The 23,225-nt window shown below is 42.4% G+C and overlaps 1 protein-coding gene and 1 long non-coding RNA gene across 3 annotated transcripts; one reads left to right on the top strand and one right to left on the bottom strand.

The window, feature by feature from the left end:
* Positions 1-2,517: 2,517 nt before the first annotated feature.
* On the bottom strand, positions 2,518-4,085 carry LOC130577989 (uncharacterized). Its single transcript, XR_008965837.1, has 3 exons — positions 4,068-4,085; positions 3,070-3,205; positions 2,518-2,728 (listed from the first exon to the last, which is right to left on the bottom strand). It is a non-coding gene; the product is annotated as an uncharacterized LOC130577989 (long non-coding RNA).
* Positions 3,887-23,211, top strand: LOC130577988 (core histone macro-H2A.2). 2 transcript variants are annotated; one of them, XM_057373741.1, is made up of 9 exons: positions 3,887-3,980; positions 7,620-7,853; positions 14,311-14,417; positions 15,646-15,843; positions 17,044-17,154; positions 17,517-17,616; positions 18,512-18,601; positions 20,252-20,426; positions 22,458-23,211. In XM_057373741.1, the coding sequence occupies exons 2-9, from the start codon at positions 7,682-7,684 to the stop codon at positions 22,621-22,623; spliced, it is 1,119 nt and encodes a 372-aa protein (XP_057229724.1). In that variant the 5' UTR covers positions 3,887-3,980; positions 7,620-7,681; the 3' UTR covers positions 22,624-23,211. The 2 variants fall into 2 exon arrangements, with proteins under 2 accessions (XP_057229724.1, XP_057229725.1); XM_057373742.1 differs by lacking the exon at positions 3,887-3,980 and adding an exon at positions 5,312-6,284.
* The last annotated feature ends 14 nt before the right edge of the window (positions 23,212-23,225 follow it).

Here is a 23,225-nt window from a genome sequence, read left to right as displayed (position 1 = left end):
AGGAATAGAGGCTTTTCTGCCTCTTAACTGGGCAGTGCCTGATTATCCTATTGATTTGTGGCCAAAAGCACCACTCACAAATGTATGGCTTTATCTATCCAGCTTTCCTCAATCTCAGAAATTCAATTAGGTTTTTTACTAGTTAATGTAAAAACTGCAATCCTTGGGAGGCACAGAGCAACAAGCCGAAAGCATCAGTTCTTTCTCGTATCACTCCTCAGTTTCCTTGGCTAGAGGTCCTGACCTGCTCTAATTCTTTGGAGAAGCCATTCTACACTCGTGATCCCCACAATCTTTCCTATACCTTATCCCTTTCTGGCTACTGTTTGAGTTGTGGAGAGGGATCCTACAATGCATTCCTCAGCTGAAAACAATGTTAATTTCTGGGGTTTGTTACCTTATTCTTTTTTGCTTAATTCTGACAGATATAGTTGTAAATCTCCATTAGACAAAAAATAGCGTCATGCTGATTGTGATTAAACTACTCAGATATTTGTATTCAATTAGTATTTTTACTAAGGAATAATTAAGACAATGATCTCTGCAGTCTGCATAGCTGCATTTAAGTAACAAGGATTAAACCCTCCTTTTAAAGGATGAAAAGGTATTTTTGATGTTTTTAAAACTAATAAGCTGCATTAAACTTTTAGAATCAGTTGGTGTTTGGGCAGGAAAGACCTTTTCCCCTTGCTTACACACTGTAGCTAACCTGTGACTGCAGCTAATCAGCCTACATTAAACATGTCAGAATCTGACACACACAAAGACTTCAAATTCTGAAGGATGTGGGATGGTCTAATTTAAGAAAGTACTGTTAAAAGAGTATTCTCCAAAAAGTTAGGATTTAGCTTTTCTGGCTTCTTTAGCCCATTGCACCCTATCTACCAGCATAACAACCACATAAGCAACATGAAACATGGAAGAAAGGTTAAAAAATGGCTCAAAAAATAGGAAAAATAATTCATTACAGAAATACACATTATTTGCAGAACTTGTTGTTACATCTGTTCTCTATGACCATAATATAGACATATTTGATTGTATTTGGTTATCTTAATGAGAGGGCAATGCTTACACTGATTTGATCAAGTTCCTGGATTATGTACACCCATAAAATAGAGCTTTTGGACTACTTGACATTCCTGTCCTGCCCGGGGTGAGCCTGAATGCCTGCCAGCCCGAGTGAGAGTGAAGCCCTATCTCTGGGTTCTGGAGCTATGAAATATTCATTACAATATTTGAGCTATGACAGCTTGTGCCCCAAAATGAGAATGCCATAAACAGGCTGTTTCCCCCATAGCTGGGGAGTCAGGCAGGCAACAGGCTATAAATGATCCCATAGATGCGTTGTTTATTTTGACAAACTAACAGATTGTATTTGCGCTCAGAAGGCAACAGGCAGATGGTCTTTGCACAGCCTAGAGAGGGCAGGCCCCGCTCCTGCTGAGTGGGGAAAGCTCTCCTTCACTCCAGTATGGCACAAACAATAGTAAGCAACAGTTCTTCCCTGAGCAATTCCATGGAAATGGTTGAAACACAGTTACTGTGATCAAAAGTCTCTTACCTGCTATAAAAAGCAGCTGGTTCCAAGAGCGCCATTACTACAGTACAATTCACACCTGGTAATTGTTCCAATGTTGCCTTGCTCTGATCTGCTCTACTCAAAAATTCTTTATTGCCTTACAAAGTGACCCAGAATCTTTCAGAAATATTTGAAACAACATAAAATATCCATGTAATGCTGTTAATATTTAGGTTAAGGATAGGTGGTATCCACTGGAGAAATAAAGAGGGGAAATCAAGTTTATGGTGAGGCTATTAAAAATCATAACAGCAGGAAAATTGGTATTAAAATTCAGATATCTATGACTGACTTAAAAAGTGTTACACTGTGAAAATCTTCCATGACCTCTCCCACACTTCTCCATCACTCCTGTTTCCTTCAGGAGAACATTGTTTATAAACAGAAAAATGTTGTTATAAACAGAGTGAGCTCTCCTAATGTTGAAATTTTGCCTCACATAACGACTCAATTTTTCCTTGAAAGACCTCCCACATGCTAGTGTTCTTATCACACAGCAACTATTCGATGTTAATTCTAACAAACTGTGAATTTTTTCAAAAATTTGGGATGCTTGTTTTGCCTCATTTCAGATTTTTAATTACAAAGCCATGTACCACATGTATGATTGTGAGGGGATGCAGTCATTTGTACCTGGAAATAGAAAAATGTAAATGTAATGCTTTTCTTCTTTTTTTCACACGGGTTTTACACTGTCATTCATTTTTATGCTTTGTGCTTGAAAATCTTGAGCTTCCTCCTACCCTCCCAATATGGCTCAATACACTGCCAAGACTATAGGTATCTTCTTCCTTTGCTAAATTCCAACTCTCAGTGGGCAAGATCTACGTAAGGCTTCCTCTTGTCTGTAAAATAAGTGAAACTCATACACAGGAATTTTTCTCCTATGATCACAAAGCATCTTGACCTTTCTTGCATAAGAAAGTGGGAAAGAGAACAGACTACAAAGAATTAATCCACAGAAATGCATTGAGGTTCTTACTCAATGCTTGAAAAAAGATATCTTTATTTCCATTTTAACAACAGTCAAAATATAGCTGTGTAAAGTGAAATGCTTTACCCAAGGTCACACAGCAGTCCAGGAAAATGCAGGTACTGAACTCATGCCCTCTTTCTTCAGATGGTGCAATCCACAATTAACATAACCTGGGGAAATATTCCATTGCTTTTTTTCCCCACCAATTCCAATTCTATGCAGACACAACATTGCTTACTTTGGCAGAGCCAAAAACCAAACCCCAGTGAATCTTTTATGATTTTTTACAGTGACAAAGAGAATGCTGAAAGCATGAGCAGTTCTTTCTCTGCTGTTCCCAGGTCCCCTCCCAAAGTAACACTGCAAGTGAGCAGGAGTGATCTGTGTTAATAATCTATCTCCTAGAGCATCACAGTAGCCCCCAAATGTCTTTATAGCGAAATCAGTGCAATGATGCAAAATACCATGTACAGGAATGATGATATAAACCCAGTTTCATGTAAAAATATACCTGAGATGAGTTAGAGAGGTGTAGCCCTGTACTCTCCTGTTTGCACCGGGCTCGGCTCCCGGATTTGGCGCTGCCAAGACACATAACACAATCGCTTATTGCGTCTCTTGGAGCTCAAGCTCTTGAATCCGTGTGACTGCAGGGAAGAAAAGAAAACCCCTCAGCTTGCTTTTGGAAAGCAACTGAAGTTTGCAGCCCTCATGGAAAGCCTGCGAGCATCTGGAACAATCCAGTGCAGGACAACACAAAGAGCTGCTGGCACTCTTTGTTATGGCCGTTCCAAGTCGACTTGGGGATGCTGGAATATTTGGTTTAGAGGCACCATAGCGAGGCACACAAGTCACCTCGCCAAAGCAATAAAAGGATGAGTGACTTTCGATAACAAAAACCAGGCGTTCCTGGAGCTTTAGTCCAATCTCAGATTGCCTTGAAACCTCTCCATCTCCAAACTCCTCCACCCTGGGAAAGGATGGGAAAGGCTTTCTGCCTTTATGCTCCCGGCTACCACAAGCCCTCTTGGGACTAGGGTCGGGGGGGGGGGCCCTTTCTCTGCTGGGTGGGGAGGGGGCTCTTGTCCCCACTGCAGCCCTGGGGCCCGGGCAAGGAGGGCGGCAGCCAAGAGAGGGGGGTTGTAGCAGGCCCGGGCTGCAGTGACTCCTCCTAGAGGCGGTATGTGCGGAGCGGGAGGAAACCCCTGCCACCCCCCTCACCAGCAGCCGCCATCGCCATTGAAACATACAATACGGGGAGAGCGGCTGAGGCGGAGCGAGGGTGGGGGGAGCCGAAAAGGGAAAGTGGGGAGGAAAAGGGAGGGGGGGCAAGGAGTGGAGGAAAAGAGGGGGAGGAAAAAGAGGAAGGGAAGACAAGAAGGAGGAGGAGGCGGCGGCAGTAGCGACGGCGGGCGCCGGCAGGTGAGGGGAGCGACGGCGCGGGGGCTCCGGGGGCCGCGGCCAGGCCCCGCTCCTCTCCTTCCCTCTCTCCCCGCCCGCACGACCCACCTCCTCCTCCTCCTCCTCCTCCTCTTCCTCATCCTCTTCCCGCCGCCGCTGCCGTTCTCCGGGAGGGCCCGGCCATGGCCAAGGCCGTGAGGGGAAAGGACGCGAGGGGGGCGGGTGAGGGGCGGCCATAAAGGGAGGGGGGGCGCGAGGCGGCGGCGGCGCACGCGGGGTCGGCTCCGGGTAAGTGCGTGTGGAGGGGGGGGATGGCGGCTCTTCCTCGCTCGCTGCCTCCCCGCTCGGCCCTCGCAGCGTTTCCCTTTCCGGGGCCGCGCGATCGCCGCCACAGCCGCCCCTTGGGCAGCGGCCGAAGCCTCCGCGGCCGCAGCGCTCGCTGAGGGCGGGGGGAGGGGTGTGAGGGGGGAGCGTTTGCGCGGGAAAGCCGGCGGCCACACCTCCACAGGCACACACACACACACACACACACACACACACACACACTCCGCCGAGCCTCAGGGCGCCTGCGCGGCCCGACAGCTGCCCCCCCCGCCTCTCTCCTGTCAATCAAGCGGTTCACGGCCAATCAGCGCACTCCTCCCCCTGTCCGGGGTGCCGCAGCGGCCAATGAGCGGGGGGAGTGGGCGGGGCGGCGGTTTCCGGGCAACGGCGAGGCGTGCGGGGGCGGGGCGGCGGCGCTCGGCGGGAGGGCCCTGAGGGGGCTCCGGGCGGGCTCCCGCCGTGAGCGCGGTGTGCTCCGTGTGCTCCCGACCTCGGCAGCCCTCAGCGGGGCCAGAGGCTCGGGGTGTGTCCGTACCGAGGCCCGTCCTGTGAGCCCACTGTTGGTTGTGAGAGGGAGCTACCTCTGCAGGGAACCCCGGGACTTCAGAAAGCTTCTTTCACTGGGATTGCGCTCTGTGTGTGCGGTTCTGGAGACGCCCCACCTGCTCCATAAGTTTGTGCTTTGGTGCCTTAGTGATTCATTCAGATAACGAGCGCTTTAGGTCTTCTGAGTTATTTTTCTCAAATATTTCCTTTGTAAATGAGCCTAAGTTGGCCCCAGGGTTGTCTATGGGCTCCTTGATAACTCCTAACTGTTCTAATGCATCTTTAGCTGGAGATGTGGGAAGTGCAAGTGTGTTGGTAGTTGTGTATAGTCTTTATTTTCGTCTTTGAGTATCAAGTTCGAGTTCTGATGTTTAGAAGTCAAAGTTCTCCGTGGAGCTCCTCTGCTCAGGACACAGACTGGGAGAACTCTGGGGCTCTGGGGAGACTTTATTGCAGCTTTTCAGCACCAGAGTGGGGTGTGTGAAAAAGGGGGAGAGGGACTTTTTACATGGACACGTAGTGATAGGATGAGGGGGAACTGTTTAAATCTAAAAAATGAGAGATTTCTATCATACTATGAAGGAACTCTTCCCTAAATTCTTCCCTGTGAAGGTGGTGAGGTCCTGGCACAGGGTGCCCAGGGAAGCTGTGGCTGCCCCTTCACTGGAAGTGTCCAAGGCCAGGTTGGACGGGGGCTTGGAGCAGCCTGGGATAGTGGAAGGTATCTCTTAGGTGTTTTTCCAGGAGGCAGAAGGAAAGTATCACTGGTTGCCTTGAGCTCTGAAGAAGGCAAAACTCAACAGAGGAAAGCCCAGCTTGCCATCATATTATAGAGAGCTTTGGTAGCTTCTCAATCCCCCATAGCAACACAGGGATGTTGGAGTCATGGCAGAGTAGGAGTGTGCTGTGGCCAATTAAGGGAGAGGGAAAATAATTGCTTTAAATTGCCCAAGCCTGATGTCATGGCAGCCAGATATAGGCACAGCCCTTGTGGCTCAGTGAGGATGGACTTCGCACGAATGGCACAGGCCTATTTTTAAATGGAGGCACTGCACTTCAAGAGGAGAAATGTAGAGATGATGAATCAGCTGGCAGGGAGGGAATGAGTGTGGGTAGACTTTTCAACTGATAAGCCCTTGAGGCTTGGCTCTGTCATCAGAAGAGAACAATTAGGACAGCGGTGCTCAACTTGTAGCTCTTTACATGTTGGTTACAATTCAGGTGAGTGTGGCAAGGCTGAGCTTATGTGCCTCTTTCTGCAAGGGAACCAGTTCATCCCAGTCTGTGAGATTTCTTTGTCCAGGTCCACAGGAGTTTTCTCAGCATGTTTCTTCATCCAGGTCCTGATGTGACTGCCATAGCTTGGCTTTCTACCAAAAATTGCCTTCTCTAGGAGTCAAAACAAGACAAGAGCATGCTGTTGTATTTGTTGCTCCTCAGTACACCCTGGTCCATGTAAGTAGCAAAGCAGAGACAGTGTTAGCAGAGTTTTGAAACATCTTGTATTTAGGCTCTCACAAAATTCTGGGAACATAACCTGCAGTGCATTTGGAAAATACTTTGGGATTCCAAAAGCTGGCTTGGCAGCAGGGGAGTAAATAATGGCAGAGGCTTGCTGTGAGAGAGAAGGGAAAAAGAAGGCGTAGGCATGGGTGGAAAGTTCAGTGATGCAACAGAAGGATGAGCCAGGAGTAAGTAATTAAACATATATTTATATAATGCAACAGCATGTCCCAGAGCAGTGTGGTTAGTTGTATACAAATATGTTTTGATTTTCTGTCACGGAGATCAAGTGCAATGATGGTATTTTCTGTGAATGTAATCTCTTGACATTTGTCTTTTCCATTGATTTTTACTCAGTTGGGATTTGATGCTAGAGGAACAAATATATGAGAGGTTAGCTTAATATGATTTTGATTTTCAGCGTGGTTCTCTGTAGGGGTTTCAGTCCTGGACTGAACTCTTGGGTGATGGAACTGCCCTGCCAGCATTGCAGAAATCTGTTTGTACCCTACAGCATATGTTTATTGAGTTCTACTTTAAAATGCTTTATTGTTGGTCTAAAGAGAAGGCTGTTCCAGAAATTGGCTCCTCGGATGGCTAGAAACTGAATTCCCAGCCTAGTTTTGTTGGGGTTTTTTTTTTATGTCAGTTATCACAAACTGAAAAGGGCGCATTTTAAGTGTTGTTATTATTGTGAAATTGAAGGGTTTATGAAGGGTTTGTTGCAAATTGCAAGTTTCATTGAGGAAGGCACCTTGGAACATCACCTCCTTGTTCTCCTGAGGTGAATGAGTATTGGGAATGAAGTAGCTGTGCCTTCATTGACAGAAATACTATCTGTGGCAGACCTGCTCTTTGTTTGCTTCAGAGGAGTAACCAGGCCTCCAGGGCAGCTATCAAAACAGAGTTAAAACTGATTTTTCTAAACAGAGTTAAAACTTCCCAAACATCATTTGATGAGAGTGAGAATTAGGGGTGTAACTGTGACCACAAGCAAGCTTTGGAGTGGAGTGGCAGATTCCAGGGTTTGTTGTCTGTTTGTCTGTAATCTTGTGGTTGCCAGAAAAATAAGCAGAAAACAAGGTTTGTTTTCTTTGCTTCTGATATTGCTACACTGGCAGTGCAGTTCAAAAGCAAAGTTATATCAAATATTCCAATTATCTAACTTTGAATGAATAGTTCCTGCACTTTAACAGGCATTGAGGGTGGGTTTGGATTTTTTGCTTCTGGAAAAACAGCAATGCATGAAGATGTTTGTCATCAGTCCTGCTGGTTTTTCTCTTGCAGCCCTCAGATTTGGAGCAAGGCATTGAGAACCACCAGCAAATTGAGAAGCACAAAGCTGCAAGATGTCAGGGCGGAGTGGGAAGAAGAAAATGTCCAAACTGTCCCGCTCGAGCAGGGCTGGGGTGATTTTCCCTGTGGGGAGGATGATGCGCTACCTGAAGAAAGGGACCTACAAGTACAGGATTGGGGTTGGAGCTCCAGTGTACATGGCAGCTGTCATAGAGTACCTCGCAGGTAAACCAAGAACCTGGTGTTGGAAGTGCTCATCACACACACACACACAGAAGCCAGGGTTAGCCACAGGATGGGAATGGAGCACTCCTGAAAATCAGGCTCTACAAAGTGCAGGATTTGTTGGGATTTGCTGAAAATGCTAAGGAGGTTAATTTGTTTCCTGAAGAGGCTGTGGATTGAAATTCTCTCCTTTAGAGGTGCCATTCTTGAGCACCAGCTGGAAGGGTTACTTTTTATTGCTTTGCAGAATGAGGAGTCACATCTGGGTGATGTTTCTGTCCCAGAGAAAATCGTTAATTAGGCTTTTTGATATGCCTAAATGTGAAAAACAGGAAGAAAATAGCAAACCCACCTGGTGCTTCTTTTGTGCTTTTTAAGCGAGCAAACTGTTTTGCTGGCTGCATTTTTCCTAGCAGGACAGTATCAAAGTGTTATAAAATATAAAGGTGGGAGGTTTTGTATTTAAAAAACCCTTTTGCTTTGCCCAAGTGTATAAAGAAAATGTTCCAGGGTTTCAATCTTCCCACATGCCCTGAGTTTTCTTTTTCCTTTCTTTCTGAAATTGAACTTGGAGGAAGGGGCAGGTATCCCATGGTTATACAACATACTGTGATTCTGTATAGAAATATTTCTGAGTGGTCTGTGATCATATCTTCAGAGTTCCTTGTTTAATTATAGAAAATAACACTTTAGCAAATTGTTAGAGCTCATGATGCAGAGAGGATTCTGGTTCAGGTTCCTCAGACATTACAGATCAAGACTGAGGTGCATTGGAGAATTTGTGAGGATGGAATTAGTTGAGTGAGTTGTGTTTCAGAGGTATAGTTTAATGCCAAAGTGGCATGAAGAAGCTTGCATGGAGGCTGGGTGTCCATGTAACAGCATGCCAGGTTTTATGTAAACATCCCTGTCTTTTTCACACACAAAAACCTTTTCTTATTACCAGACAATAAAAGCATTATTTTCTTGTAAAGGTATGGAGAAAATCTGAAATCTCACTACTAAACTTCACTAATTTCACTATTTCACTATTAAAATTAGATTTATGATGAAGCCTAAAATCATATTACATAAATTTCCATGTCTGTGTTGATACATTATAGGATGAAAATCAATTTTTTTCTCCCTGAGAAGCTGTTGTGACAATGTATTGCTTGTGTTGAAGAAATCACATCTTTTATAACTTTTATAATCAGTAACTTTTATAGCATAATGTGCTGTATTGTGACTCTGCTGACTTTTTGTCTGGGGAGAAATACTTTCTTTCTTTTCCTACTCCACAGGGAGATGTTCTAGGATAAACATTCAGAGGTGCTTGTTCTGAGCTGTGGCAATTATTACAAGGTGCAGTAATAAATTGTCAGCAGCACATCTGGTATGTGCAACATTTCAGTGGTGCAGACTGAGTTGTGGTCATTATTGTTTGCCTGTTACCTGAACTAGAACAATGTATGTCTTGGCTCCAGTCCTGGATAGTAAGTGCAGTTTAATTTAAATCATTAATCTGATGTGAGCAGATTATGTGTGGGCCTACACTTTGCTTTAGAAAATAAAAGAATGTGTAGTCAACCAGGCAAGAATATTGCTGGAGGTGTAGGCTGGGAGCCCACATAAATTGTAAGGGAATGCTATTTTCTGCTGTTTGGTTCAGCAGAGAGCTCCTGCATATATTGTGATAGAATGGAGTAATGTTTCTGAGCAAACATATATTGCTGGTGGATTGTGTTCTTTCCAAACCAAAGTTCCTATGCTCTGTCCAGGGTTTTGTTTGGAAATATTACAGAGGTGGAGAGTGCAGTTAAAGTAAACAGTGTCGCAACATCTCACCATGCTGATCTAGTTATTCCTAATATTATGTGTGAATAAAGTCTTTGCTTTTGGGAAGCCTGTAGAAACAAAATAGGTTTTTCCAAGGATGTCAAAGCGGGTATTATATGTCAAACTGGTGAATTTTCTTAACATTATCTGATCTTTTTATTACAAATGCCATTAATTTCTCCTGGACTTGCAGCTATGAATTGATGGTTCCTTGGGATGAAAGGCTGCATGCAGGGGAGCAGCTTCAGGCTAAATCTGGGAGGGTGGCAGTGAGAGACTATGACTTTTTAGCTTTTTTTTTTTTTTTGTTATGTTAAAACATTAATGAGAACTTCACCTCTAAACCCCTGAGTGCTTCTCTGTGTTTGAGCAGAGATTTGATGCTTTATGAAAGGGGAAGGGTGGTCTCCGCCACCTCAGAGAAATCTGCACTCTTTGACCAGGCTCTAACTTTGATAAAACATAGGTTGCTGGTGCTCAGCAGAGACTTCTTGGATTTTGACAGCTAAAATATCTCGAGACTTGGGCCTTACTGAACATGAACCAGCCTCTCTGAGCTCCCAGATCATAACATTGTGGGGAGACAGTAGTTATGGGAGAACACTGATGTTAGAGGCAGAGCCAGGGATGCATCTGGCTAGAGGAGAGAGCTGGATTGATGGCCAGTAGGCAAAAAAATGGCAAGGAGTGTCCAAATATTCTGCCAGGAAGATAGTGAGTAAGTTGAAAAAATAGGAAATAGGCCAAGGATTGGATGAAGTGGGTGCTGGTGATGAAAACCCTGGGCACGAATGTTGAGCCTGAGTAAACAAGAGAGATGAAAACTCTCCAAGAAAGGCAACTGAGATAGAAATCTTGGTGTGGATTGCTGGGAAAAGGAGAATGGGCTGTGGAGATGGGAAAGCAAGTCATGGCTGGGATAAAAACAAGTTGGATGAGGCTGGAAGGTTCAAACAGGACCAGAACCATCTGCCTGCATTCCTCCAGGGCCTGTCACAGACTGGCAGATCTCTGTGAGTGACCAGCCCTTCAGGGTCTGTTGTTGACCTCTGTTTGTGTTGCCCCAGGCACTGAGCCTCTTGACTGGCATCATCCAGATGGTGCATATGCACCTGGAGTATCCTTACTCCCAGCTTATGTAGCTCAGACAGCTGATGGGCTTTGGTACATGTTCTGTGTCACAAGATACTAGATCCTTGTGGTTTTTTCCTTTGTAAGCAAGGTTGATTATGGCAGCACCTCACAGCCATTATTAACCCCAAATCTGCACTTTCCCTCATCAACCCCATCATTAAAAGCCAGCAATCACCACAGTGTACTTTTCATGAAGAGGAGCTTTTACCTTGACTGATCACCTAATGTGGAGAATATCTCATCACTGTTCTAAACCTTTCTTTTAAATCTCTCTATGCTGTTTTATATCTTAGGCTTGAAAATCATGTTGTAAAACTGCAGCTTCATTCCTGTCCAGAAGGTTGTGTTTGCTGAAATGAGGCTGAATTCCACTTGCTTCAGAGTTAAATTTCTGGGAAAAATTGGCCTCAGTCCCACTGGATTTATGGACTTTGAAACAGACTCATTCTCTGAGTGTGCATGGGGCTGACTGCAGTCACAACCAGCCAAATCAAACATCACTGCATGTGTCCCACAGGGCATCTTCCCAAAAGTAGGCAGAAAATACAGATGCCCCTTAATGATGAAGCACAAGCCCTGTCAGTGGTGTGCTGATCAGAGCAACTCATGGAAGATCTCAATGGAAAGTCATCCTCTCTAAACTGGGGCAGAACACAACACCAGCAAAGGCTTCCTCCTTCACAAGAATCATCTGCAATACTCTTCTGCCTCTTGTGCTCATCTGCTGTGCAGAAACAAGTCCAGCAGATAGTTTTCCACTGGCAAATGGACCAAAGTCTCCATCATTCAATACTTTTTTTCAGGGTAAAGGTTTTGCTGGTACATTTGTATGTGGTAATGTAATAGGAACTGACACAACTTACCCTGAAGGGGAGGTGGAAAACAAGATAACTTGTGTGAATTCTTTCCAATTTGCTATCAATAATTCTCGTAGACCTTTCTTAAACCTTTCTATCCAGCTTCAGAAAAGCTCAGCTGAACAAATATCTTTGGCCTGGCTGGGATGCTTTAGTTCCCAGACACTCCAAATCTGCTGATCCATCAGCTAAAGGAACCTCTTTTTTCCTGTTTGTCACAGGATGAGAAGATGCAATCCCATTCAGGTCTTAGCTTGGCTGCTGCTTGTGTCTGCTGGAAGAGAGTTATGTTCTTCTGAAGATGTCTGGATTTGAAGTTAAACTTCTGATGTGGAGGCATCTTTGTGGATTTTGACTCTTGCAGGAAGCAATATTGAGATTTCAATTTAATTCTTAATGCCTGGTGTTGAGAGCATGAAAACCAACTTATGGCTGAGAATATCAAGATGCCCAATTCCAAGAGAGCTTGTTATGGTATAGCACTATATTGTAGGACTTATATTCTCTTCTTAGAATTTAGGTAACCTCTGCTGTTAGGATGTTTCTACTTGAAATGTAAAGCAATTCCTTTACGAATCCATTATTGTCAGCAGAGAATGTGATAACCGAAGCCTCCAGTTTTGATACTGTATTTTGCAAGTGCCATTTTATATTTTTAAGATTATGCGTCCCTGCCTCCACCATCAGAAAAAAACATGCATATAAACCTTCATTAGAAGGATGTAAGGATTTACCTATGCAAATGTTTGGCATCCTTTGGTAAGTTATAAAAATATTCCACAATCTGCCATACGTCACCTCTGCCTCGGATTCCCTTCTTCCTGGTGTCCTGTGATGGATGGCTGGCCTTTGAGTGTTCTGCCTTTTTTGCTCTTAACATTAGGCAGAGGACTAAGAGTGCACCATCAGGATGCTGCTGGCCAAAGGACCCAAACATGGGGCTGTGGGGTGAACACACAGGTAGCAGGATGTGTCTGTTGTTGGCACACCTGAAAGAACTTCAGTTCCCACACAGGTAAGTATGTGTTATTTTTTTCCCTGATGCAATTGTCCTCTGCTGTCAGCATGCATCTGCAAAACCCACAGGAGGAGCCTGGGTCTCTTTTCTTGCTCTCTGCTGGTCTGCATAATGGATGGAATCTGTTCCTGCTGTCTGCTGCTGCGTTAGCTCCATTGGCAGAGGTCTGGGAGAGGGTCTGGCACTTGCAGCCACATGGGGCTGAATATAGCTGATTATGCAGGATCTCTTTTCAGTTTCTTCATTCAAAATCCAGAACAGACTAGGAAATGCTAGAGCTGAGAAGTTCCTGCCCTAACTTTTATAATTCACTATGACTAAGCATATAAATTTTAAGAAAAGGCTTTACATTTTCAAAATTCAGTTAAATATGTATGCTGTGTAGTAGTGAAAACTGAAAGACAAGTCTGTACTTTTGTTATTCTAACTGAGTGGAGTTGGAAGCTTGTATTTTCCCCATGAGCCAGAGTTAAGCCTCATATAGAAGTAATTTGGATTTTAGCCAGACAGAGTTATGTACATTTTCACTCGATTTTTCATGAAGGTTCTTCTTTTTATGACAGTTACAGTTCTTTATGTAGTTTATAGAAAGAAGTAGGATGTCATTAAGACATCAGTAAGTTATCAACAGGACATTGATTGGCTGTAATTTTAATATTCCCTTACTAACAAACGCAAGCACAGGTCCAAAAACCAGAAGACAGGGACACAGGTATACTTTTAAAATGAAACAAATAGTGAATATGATTTTTATGATTATTTGGAGAAAAAAATTCCCTTCTCCTTCCTTCTCACTGTTTCAGCAGTTTGTGTGTGAGAAATAACTTCTGAGTAGGGGCCAACAATGTAAACTTATGAATTATACTGATTACTACAATCTAAATAAATTTAGGAAGATGTGTTTGTATTTCTGTAATAGTTAGGAAAAGCTTAGTGACTTTGGTTGCAGTATAAATGCTACTGCTGATCTAGAGAAACTACCTTTGAAGTGACCTTCTGTTCCCAGAGATGTAGAAGAACCCTTGTATCAATATTTAATGCATTGAAGCTCTCACGTTGTCTCTGCTTGCATCTGAGTCAACCTTTCATTCCTTGTTCTGAAATGAAGCTTCTCACAGATTTTCAGTGTCCTTTAATGCAGAATTCCAGCAGTGCCTGGCTAGTGTGTTGGCTTTCCAAGTATTTCTTCAAATGCACCTCAGTCTTCATCTTCCCTGGTCCTGAGAATCCTTGCTGTTTGTCAGAGCTGTCTGTTCCAGGTTGGGGGTTTCACTGCATGCTTGACTCTTCTGTTGTTACAGGGCTGATCATAAATTTTGGACTGCTGATGTACATTTTTTAGGGGTCTCTTTTTATTGTCTTTTTAAAAGAGATTCCTGACTTGGGACTTGTAAAAGAAATTATCTGAACCAAGCTTAGCATATTTTCTCCTTTAGGGAATTAGCAAAGAGAAATTAATGTATCTAAATTTACAAATACATTGAGTGGGGTTTGATTTATGCCTTTCTGTAACAAAGATCCTTTAAATCCCTGAGAAGGTAAGTGGATATTAAGAAGCAGTGTAAAATGTGTATGCAGCATGTACCTAAGCTGCATTTTTGTTACTCATTTTTAGTTTGATGTGTTACAGCCGAAATCCTGGAATTGGCAGGAAATGCAGCTCGGGACAACAAGAAAGGAAGGATTGCCCCCAGACACATCCTCCTGGCAGTGGCAAATGATGAGGAACTGAATCAGGTACCTGTTTTTTTGGTGTAGGAGTTATGTGCTGTGGCAGGAGTGAAGCTGCTACCAGGGAAGGTCAGAAACAGCTTCATCTGAGACAAGAATGAGATTGCAGTTACTGGAGCAGAAGATTGTGCCCTCTTAAATAAAAGCAAAAAAAACCCCCAAAGGTTCTGAAATACTTAATCTTAAATCCTCTGGACGTAAATTTTGATTCTTCTGAGCCTATGAGTCATCTTGAAGCAAATGGATGTGATGCTTCATTTTTTCCTTAGGGACTTTAAATACTTAAAGAAAATGTGCAAGACCTTTTCCCAAAAGCTGTAGAAATGTGTGCTTGCTATTATGCTGGCTGTGAGGCCCATGTTGGGCCCATGTAGGGATCTGGCTCATTTTCTGCTATTGCTGCCTCTCTGTCTGTATGCCCAAACTGTGGGCAGTGCTCTGACTCGCGGGATCACTTGTGGGATCACTTCTTCTAAATTTGTTGAGTGAGGACAGAGATCATGCCTGGGCTGCAGATTGTATTTTTCAGGGGTGCTGAAAAGGTTCAGTCAGCATCAGAGTATCTCCTTCATATGAAGATGGATGAGATCATTCACACTTTGAATACTCCTGCACTTAATATGACTGCTTTAAATAATGGACATGTGGTGCCTGTTGGGTGTCATGTGGGTCTGTTTCCAATCAAGTAGAGTAAAAAGTCAAATCAGGCCAGAAGAGAAGGAAAAGCATCCTTTTCCCTTTCCCAGCTCTGTGGTCCTGGTCAGTGACCCATGAACTGGGATGTGTTGTCTATTAGGAATTAGCCAGACTTTGTCCTCTACATGGTATCACAGCCCATTCCTGTGGTTTTCCTCTGCAGAGCAGGTCCTTGGAGCTTTTCCTGGCTTCCACAGCATCTGTGGAAGCATGGCATCTACCCCTGCCAAAGAGATCTGCACCCAGTCTGGCTCTGAGCAGGACTGTGGTGCAGTCCTTTTTTTAAATAGCCCACAAACACTTTTCTTTTACCCTTATTCACTGCTTGTGAGTCACCAAGGATGGCTTTTCACTAAGACTGGCACTGGAAGAGGGAGGAATGATTGTGCAGCAAGAGAATTCTCCAGGATGTGCTGGCTGACTTTGCTGTCACCTGCCAATTTCCTTGTTATTGTGGATTTTCTCCCTAACAGTTTTTTGGTGGTGCAGGCTAAGAGGGTATTTAATATGCTTCCATCTGCACTGCTTCTCCTTGCAGTTGCTCAAAGGTGTTACTATTGCAAGTGGAGGTGTCCTGCCCAGAATTCAGCCTGAGCTTCTAGCCAAGAAACGGGGTGCCAAAGGCAAATCTGAGACCATCCTTTCCCCTGCTCCTGAGAAGAAGGGGAGGAAATCCATGGTGAACAAAAAGAGTGGGAAGAAGGCAAAGTCTACCAAGGCACGGACATCCAAAAAGGTAAGCACAAGGCAGGTACAGATTCCATGTCACCTTTTACAATATTTTCTTGATAATTGAGTAGAATCTCTTACCTCCATACTAACTGTGTGGCAGTGAGACCTTGCTTTTAAAATAAAGGCAGCTGTGTTCTGAAACATTTTCTACTAGAGAGATGCCATGTCTTCAGCCCTTGTACACTTACTGGGTTGCTGTTAAAGCTTTTCCAAGTCCAGAGAACTTGTCCTGACATGGAATGTCAATGTCATTGTGACAAGTTTTTGTTTCATTTGTTCTTAGCTGTGCTTTAGTGGTTTTTAAAAGAAAAATGAATCAATCAGATCTTCACCACTTCACCTTCCGTTCGGGTTGCCCATCCTCTGTCACTGTCCAAAATGGATTAATTTGGTAAAGCAGTAACCCAGATCAGTGCTCTTGGTTTGTCATGCACCTTAAAACACTGCTGAGTTGGGCACACTGATTGGGCAGGGTTAAATTATATTAAGCTTCAGTTCCATAGCTGAGGATAAGCAGAAACAGCCTCTGAAAAGAAAACAGAGTTGCTTAATAGGATATTTAATAGGATACCTCTGTGTATTGATCTCAGCTACCCTCTTACTTTGAATTGTGCACATGCAGAATTTGGACTTGTTAGGAAGTTGTAGCTTCTTGACATATCTTAAAGCAAATATTGAGAGATGTGAGGAGATGCTCCTGCAGCCCTCTAGGACTGGTAGGTTTGCTTCTCCTGGAGGAAAACTATAAGAAGGCTTTCTCATGTAATAACTGAGACTTAAACATTTGTTTTTCAGATCATAAAGTTGTTTTTCCTTCGATTTGGAGCATTTGACTGGGTTACTAAGTTTGATTTAGAATGAGGTTCTGCTCTGTTAGCAACAAAAATAAACTAACACATACCCACCACATAAATACAACCTTAATTGTCAGTGAATGTACAGATGGGTGTGGGTGCCCTGCCTCTGAATATGGCCACAAATGTATGTAATGCCTCAGATGAACTGCTGATATTTTAGCATTATATAAACAGTGCAGATCTCAGTTGTTACATAATCTTGTGGGATTAGAAGGCTATGAGTAATGTATTGATCTGAGAAGATAAGATTCATAGTAAGTGATTAAATCTATCCACTGCTGAATTAAATAGAAGTTGAATTTTTTTTTCCTTTGAGAAGTCTTGCTTTCTTTTGTCCCATCAAATAGAACAAACAAAAGGACAATGAAAAAGAAGGAGCTTCAAATTCAACATCTGAAGATGGACCTGGGGATGGTTTCACTATCTTGTCCTCCAAGAGCCTTGTGCCAGGACAAAAGGTAATACAGAGCAATAACAGATTGGGGCCTAGCATAAAGGGAAGGATACTTTTCTCTTTAAACCAAAGCATTTCCAAAATCAGCCCTTTTTTCCTTCAAAGTGTGATATTAGAACATTAGTCTTCTAGCAGTAACTTCCTCTGGAACAAACTCCTGAGCTGTGGGCATATCACCAAATAATCTGAGTGGTGTGCAAATTAATTAATTAAAAGCTAAAAATCAGAATCACACATACTGGACAGAATAAAGTAACTAATTTATAAAAGACTGAATCCAGCCCTCTTTCACTTCAGCTTTTAGGTGTGAAAATGGTTTTGCACTCAGATTGCTCTTTACTTTTTCTTCCCCCCTCATTATTTCAGCTTTCTCTGACACAGAGTGACATCAGCCATATTGGCTCCATGAAAGTAGAAGGCATCGTTCACCCTACAACTGCTGAAATAGACCTCAAGGAGGAAATAGGTGAGGCTCTGTACACGCAGAAAAAACACATCTAGAGTTGGAACAGTAGCTGGTCTACTGGCTGCCTGCTGAGATCCCATCCTGTTCCATCTGAATCTACCCCAGGCCATAAAATATCCCTTACAACTTCTGAAAATCAGTCTGGATCTGACTAGGTATAATAGGTTAATCACTAATTTATCTTTTTTTAATGGCAAGCAAAACACAGACAATTTGTTGAAGCACATGAGCAGCGAAGGTGTAAATAATTATTCTTGAGGTGTTTATTGACTTGTTTTTATATTTGCCTCTGAAAATTAGATTGCAAAATTATATACTAATAACACTTCTAGCTATGACTCTCATTGTAGGATGTTACATAATTTAGAACTACTTATGTACAAAGCCTTATACTGCTCATGTGAAATAAGGAAATACTATTACAAATATGGAAATTTAAGCAGGAGGGAGGTAAAAAGCTATTCAGTCAGTTGCATAGGGGGCACAGAATCTACTACCAAGCTTTTGGATCATTGTTTTTCAGTCATCAAGACCTTCACTGACATGCCACTGTGTTTGTTTCAGCAAGTAGTAGGGTTTGTATGTTGGGTTGACTTTGGAGGCTGAAAATTTTGGGTCCTGAAAATCCCACTCCGCACAATTTTAGCTATAAGTTAGAGTAGTGTTCTTACAGATATTTATATTGAAGTAATTTCCAGTAATAGCACACAGGGCTCTTCAAAACTATGAAAAGCAAACTGTATCTATGTCTAGGCACAGTGGTAAACATAAACATCAGCTGCTGCTGATATAGGGAGACAGGATAATACGTGTACCCTGCTCTTTTAAATGATGTAGACTTGTTTATCCACACTGATACTCTGAAGCCAAGGCCTTTTGCTCTGTGTCCTTGCAGGCAAGGCTTTGGAAAAGGCTGGAGGGAAAGAGTTCTTGGAAACAGTGAAAGAGCTTCGCAAATCTCAAGGACCTTTGGAAGTTGCTGAAGGTAAAAAGGATACTCTGCTGTCTTTTGGACACAGCTCATTTCCTATGTTCTTTTCTCTGGACATTCTGATCTGTTCCTGTTTATACATGTGTGCCTTTGCTTATGTGAAGTAAATGTTTCTTTGAAGCTGTTGCTGATATGAGCATCCTGCTAAGAGGCAGAAATAGGATACCTGTGTGCTGTGCACATTCTGTCTTTAGGCTGATCAGTTTATCTCAGACAATTTCTATCCATGGGAATCCAAAAATTAAGGAAATCTTTTCTGCCCTGTTTGTACTGCAGTCTTAGTGAGAATCAGAAACTCTCAGCCAAACATATGAGGCATAAAAAAATTAGTGATACTTCATAAATTATTCTCCTTTATGCACATTTGATGAACAGTATATAACCCAAATAATTACCTTACTTTGAACACAAATGAAGATGTGATGTGATCTGCAGAACTGGCACACTTTTTGGAAGAGCAATTGCTCAGGCACTGCAGCTACTTTATTAGAAGAGCTTCCTTCAAGGGTTAACACATTTGTAGCAGGGAATAGTTTGGGACCTGAGATTTATCTGTCCACAAAGGAAAGCACAGTCAATTAAAGGTGTCTGGAAGACAGATAGAGAAAAGTTGCAATATGCATTATTTGGCTTAGTATCTCTATACCCAAGAAAATTAATGCTTTAAATAGTCTAGTTTTGGAAATTACCTAATTGAGTAGCCTAGTTTTGTAATCTGAAATGATAGGGAATTTTTTTATGCAATATAATTTGCTTCACTTTCACATCAAATCAAATTTAGATGCCTTAAAATCAAAGTAAACTACTTTTCTCTGTCAACATCACTACCTAACTAGGAGGTACTCCTTTTATACTCTTAAGACAACTGGTTAAAATTTAAGTAGCATAACACTGTGCCTGCAACAAAATTCCTCTGGGATGATGGACAAGTGAATACATCCAAGTTTTTCATCCTTGGGCTAATTCCATCCTGCACAGATAATTTCAGAGTGTTTAGCATGAGATTACCAAGATCCAGACTTCCAGTTCTGATGGTGACAATTGCAACAAAAGCAAACTGATACCATGCTGTGGACTCTGCAGATCCTGGAGAAATAGTAGGCTTTCTGAAAAATTAATCTGAGGTTCTTAATTGAACATAACTTGTGAGGACTTTCAACAAACAACTTTGATTTTCGTGTCCTTGTCTGAAATTGCCCAGCTGTGGAGTGGATCTAAATATTATTCCCCAACACTCTGGAGCTGTAATGATGATGATGCAGGATATTTGTGCAAGGCCCTCAGTGACAGCACTGCAGAAATATCTATGGGGATTACAGATACTGTATTCAGGGTGAAGTTCTCATACTTTGCATAAAACAAACCCAGAGGCTGTGCTGAATGAGAGAGCTAAAAACCATTATGAGTTACTGTGTGCTCACCAAATGAGCCCTGGGTCCTTTGGTCTCCAAAGAAATAATGATTGATCACAAAAGGAAGGATGAGACAGTCAGGTTATGATTGCAAGCGAGCCATTGTGGTGTATTTTAATTCCAAATGTATTCCTTTGGAGAGGTAATGTAATTAAGAAGGCACATTGGGTTAAAAGGTCATTGCAGGCTGGTTTCTGTTCCAAACTAAATGTTATATTTTCGTTTGTGGTAGCTGCACTCACTCAGTCTAGCGGCCTAGCAGCAAAGTTTGTCATCCACTGTCACATCCCACAGTGGGGCTCGGACAAGTGTGAAGAGCAGCTCGAGGAGACTGTCAAGAACTGCTTAACGGCTGCAGAAGATAAGAAGTTGAAGTCTGTGGCTTTCCCCCCATTTCCCAGTGGCAGGTAGGACTCCCTGTGTCGGGTGGCAGAGGTGGAATTGGCTGTCAGAGCTGCTGCTGTAACAGAGAGGTGCCCTCTGCTCTGTGACCCTGCCTCTGCTGCTGCTGCCATCTGACACCGTGCTGCTCCAGAGGAAACCGGCCTGAAGTGCGGTGTTTGCATGAAACTGCCAGAGAGCTTTATAAAGAGAAATTACCCAACCCACAGGAGAGCTGAGTGGGCTTGCTGTGTTTTCTATTGCTAGGCAGTCATTTTCATTCTTCTGCAGCAACTCGGGTTTTGTGTCCCTTCATTTAGCTGTGGGGAATCTTATGAAACCTGCATTTGTACTAATAAGATTATACCAGCATAATGCTGAAGGCAGGTAACAATGATGCAACCTGAGCTACATAGACATGAGGTGTCCACTTCAGCCATCCTGGGACTAGATACCAAAAAGACTTGTCACACAAAATCCTTTCTTTCTGGAGAAAATGAGGGTTTCTCAAATGTAATTCTGCTTTTAGAAGGGAAAACTTATTAAATATGAAGCTACACATTTCTTTCTCAATAACTAGCAAGCAGAATGTGCTTGACTAAGAAATCTGAAATATTTATCTTTTTTTTTGTTTTTAAATTTCTTTTTAAATCAATGGTTTGTTGGTCTCTGATAACAAGAACACTTACCCAAGTCCTGCTAACCGCAGAAATTGTTATTTTGTGTCAGAGTTCACATGCTCTGATTTGATTTGAAATGTGTCTAGTGATTTTGGTAGTAGTGCCCGAAGAATAGAGTGCATAGTACAGTCCAGTTGTGCTAGCCCATCAGTAAATAAAATGAACATAAAACAGCATTTGATCAGTGAAATCACTGCATGTCACTGAATACACAGGAGGTGAAAGTGCCATTTTTACATAGATACGCTTTAAAGCAAAAATAGTATTTCTATTGGTGAGGACAAAATATTAAATAGAGGGAAAGTGCAATTTTTAGTAATTTTTTAATATACAGATATTTTTGTTAATGGTTTTCAGTCAAGGCAATATGTGATAAATTGTTTTAACAGTCTTTTATATAAAGTACAACTTCCAAAAATTATACAACTTCCAAAAATTAACTGTAACTCTTAAAGCCAATAGAAATAGTTTCTAGACCTCACATCTTCTAAGAGCACAGAATCAGAATAATCCATTCTTGACCATCAGTCTTCGTGCAGATCCTTCTGTTGCTTTGTTCCATTTCACTCTCTGTTTCTCTTACAATTACTTCTGCTCACTGAAGATGAGTGTAAGTCTTATCAGGTGCTGCTGGTTTACACTTTATTTATCAAAGAACCTCAGAATTTGCAGAAAAAAAAGCAGTCTCTCAAATAGGACTTCCTGGTTTTGCTGTCATTTTCTGCTACCTACATGTCTGCACAGGAAATGCTGGGTTTGTGGGTAGATAAAGAATTATACTGTGTCAGTTTTGTGAGCTTTTGGTTTCCTCTGTCCCACCTTTGGGACTATTTGCAGTAACTGATGTAACATTGCAATAGATGGGATACCTCAGTTGTGCCAGATCTTTTTGATGGTTTTCAACGTAAATATGATTGTAGGTTAAAGAATATTACCAGCTGAGTGAATGAATGCCTCTCAAGCTTAATTTGGCTTGGATCTGTAATTTCAATGATTCTCACAGGAATCTCAAGCAAAGTATTTTAATGACAGAGTGAGGAAATCAGCTAAGTAGGTGATGTTTTGGGGTTTTTTGTCTGAAAAAATAATCATTCAATGAACTTTTTAGCCTGCCCAGCATGGCATGGAAAAGTTTAATTCTAAGGTCAAGCATAAGAAAGCTTTGTGTGGTCAAAAAAAGTAGAAGCAAAGGAAAACAGCAGCTATGCCAGCAAGGAAACTTAATTCAGCAGCAGGTGAATATTGGTATCAAAACTTTGGGGTTTGCCAGACTGCAAGTGGCACTGTCTTAGCCTGTGGCTGGAACAGCTCTGGCTGGTTCCTCTCAGCATCACTGCTCAACACTCACCTGCTCTCTTTTCTTCCCCAACCACACAGAAACTGCTTCCCAAAACAGACAGCAGCCCAGGTGACCCTCAGAGCTATTTCCACCCATTTCGACGGCACCAGCTCATCCTCCTTGAAGAACATTTACTTTCTGCTCTTCGACAGTGAAAGCATTGGCATCTACGTGCAAGAAATGGCCAAGCTAGACACTAAGTAGCAACGGCAGCCAAATGAAACTTTATTTTTCAACAAACTTGAGTAGCATTAAAAGCATTAGAGGTGGGTTTTATTTTTTCAGTGTGATGAGGATGGGGAATGGTAGTGGCGTGATGTGTTGTGATTTGATGGAGAGCTGTGACTAGAGATGAGAGGGGTTTAGTCCGATTTCTTCATGCCATTTTAAGCAATTAAGTTACCATCTGCTTTCAGGAGTTTAGTGTCCCTTGTTACTTTAGTTTAGAAGTTTTTTAAGAGTAACCTCATTTTAGATTTGTAGTGATGATTTCTTCACACACACACACATACACCCAACTTTTAAAAAAGCTCTTAAAAATGTTCTGCTTCTTTCTCCCCTCCCTTGAGGGTAGATGGTAAACTTCTGTTCAGCCCACAGCGAGGTGAGAAGGGTTTTAGAAGTGATGGATGAGAAACTTCTGTTTTGCTTTTAACTCAAAATAACCTCTGTAATTACTGAGACTATTTCATTGTGATTTTGTTTGTTTTATAAGAAAAAAAGAAAAAGATGTGTCAAGTGTGGTTATTATTATAAACACTAATTTTGCTCTGGGAATTTCTCACCCTAAAAAGTGAAAAAAGGGA

The sequence above is a fragment of the Malurus melanocephalus genome, unplaced genomic scaffold (assembly GCF_030028575.1).
Source record: "Malurus melanocephalus ecotype Western Australia unplaced genomic scaffold, MMel_1.1 scaffold_207, whole genome shotgun sequence".
In the NCBI taxonomy this organism is placed as follows: Eukaryota; Metazoa; Chordata; class Aves; order Passeriformes; family Maluridae; genus Malurus; species Malurus melanocephalus.
Note: the sequence above shows the minus strand (reverse complement) of the source record. Positions and strands in the feature narration are given on the sequence as shown.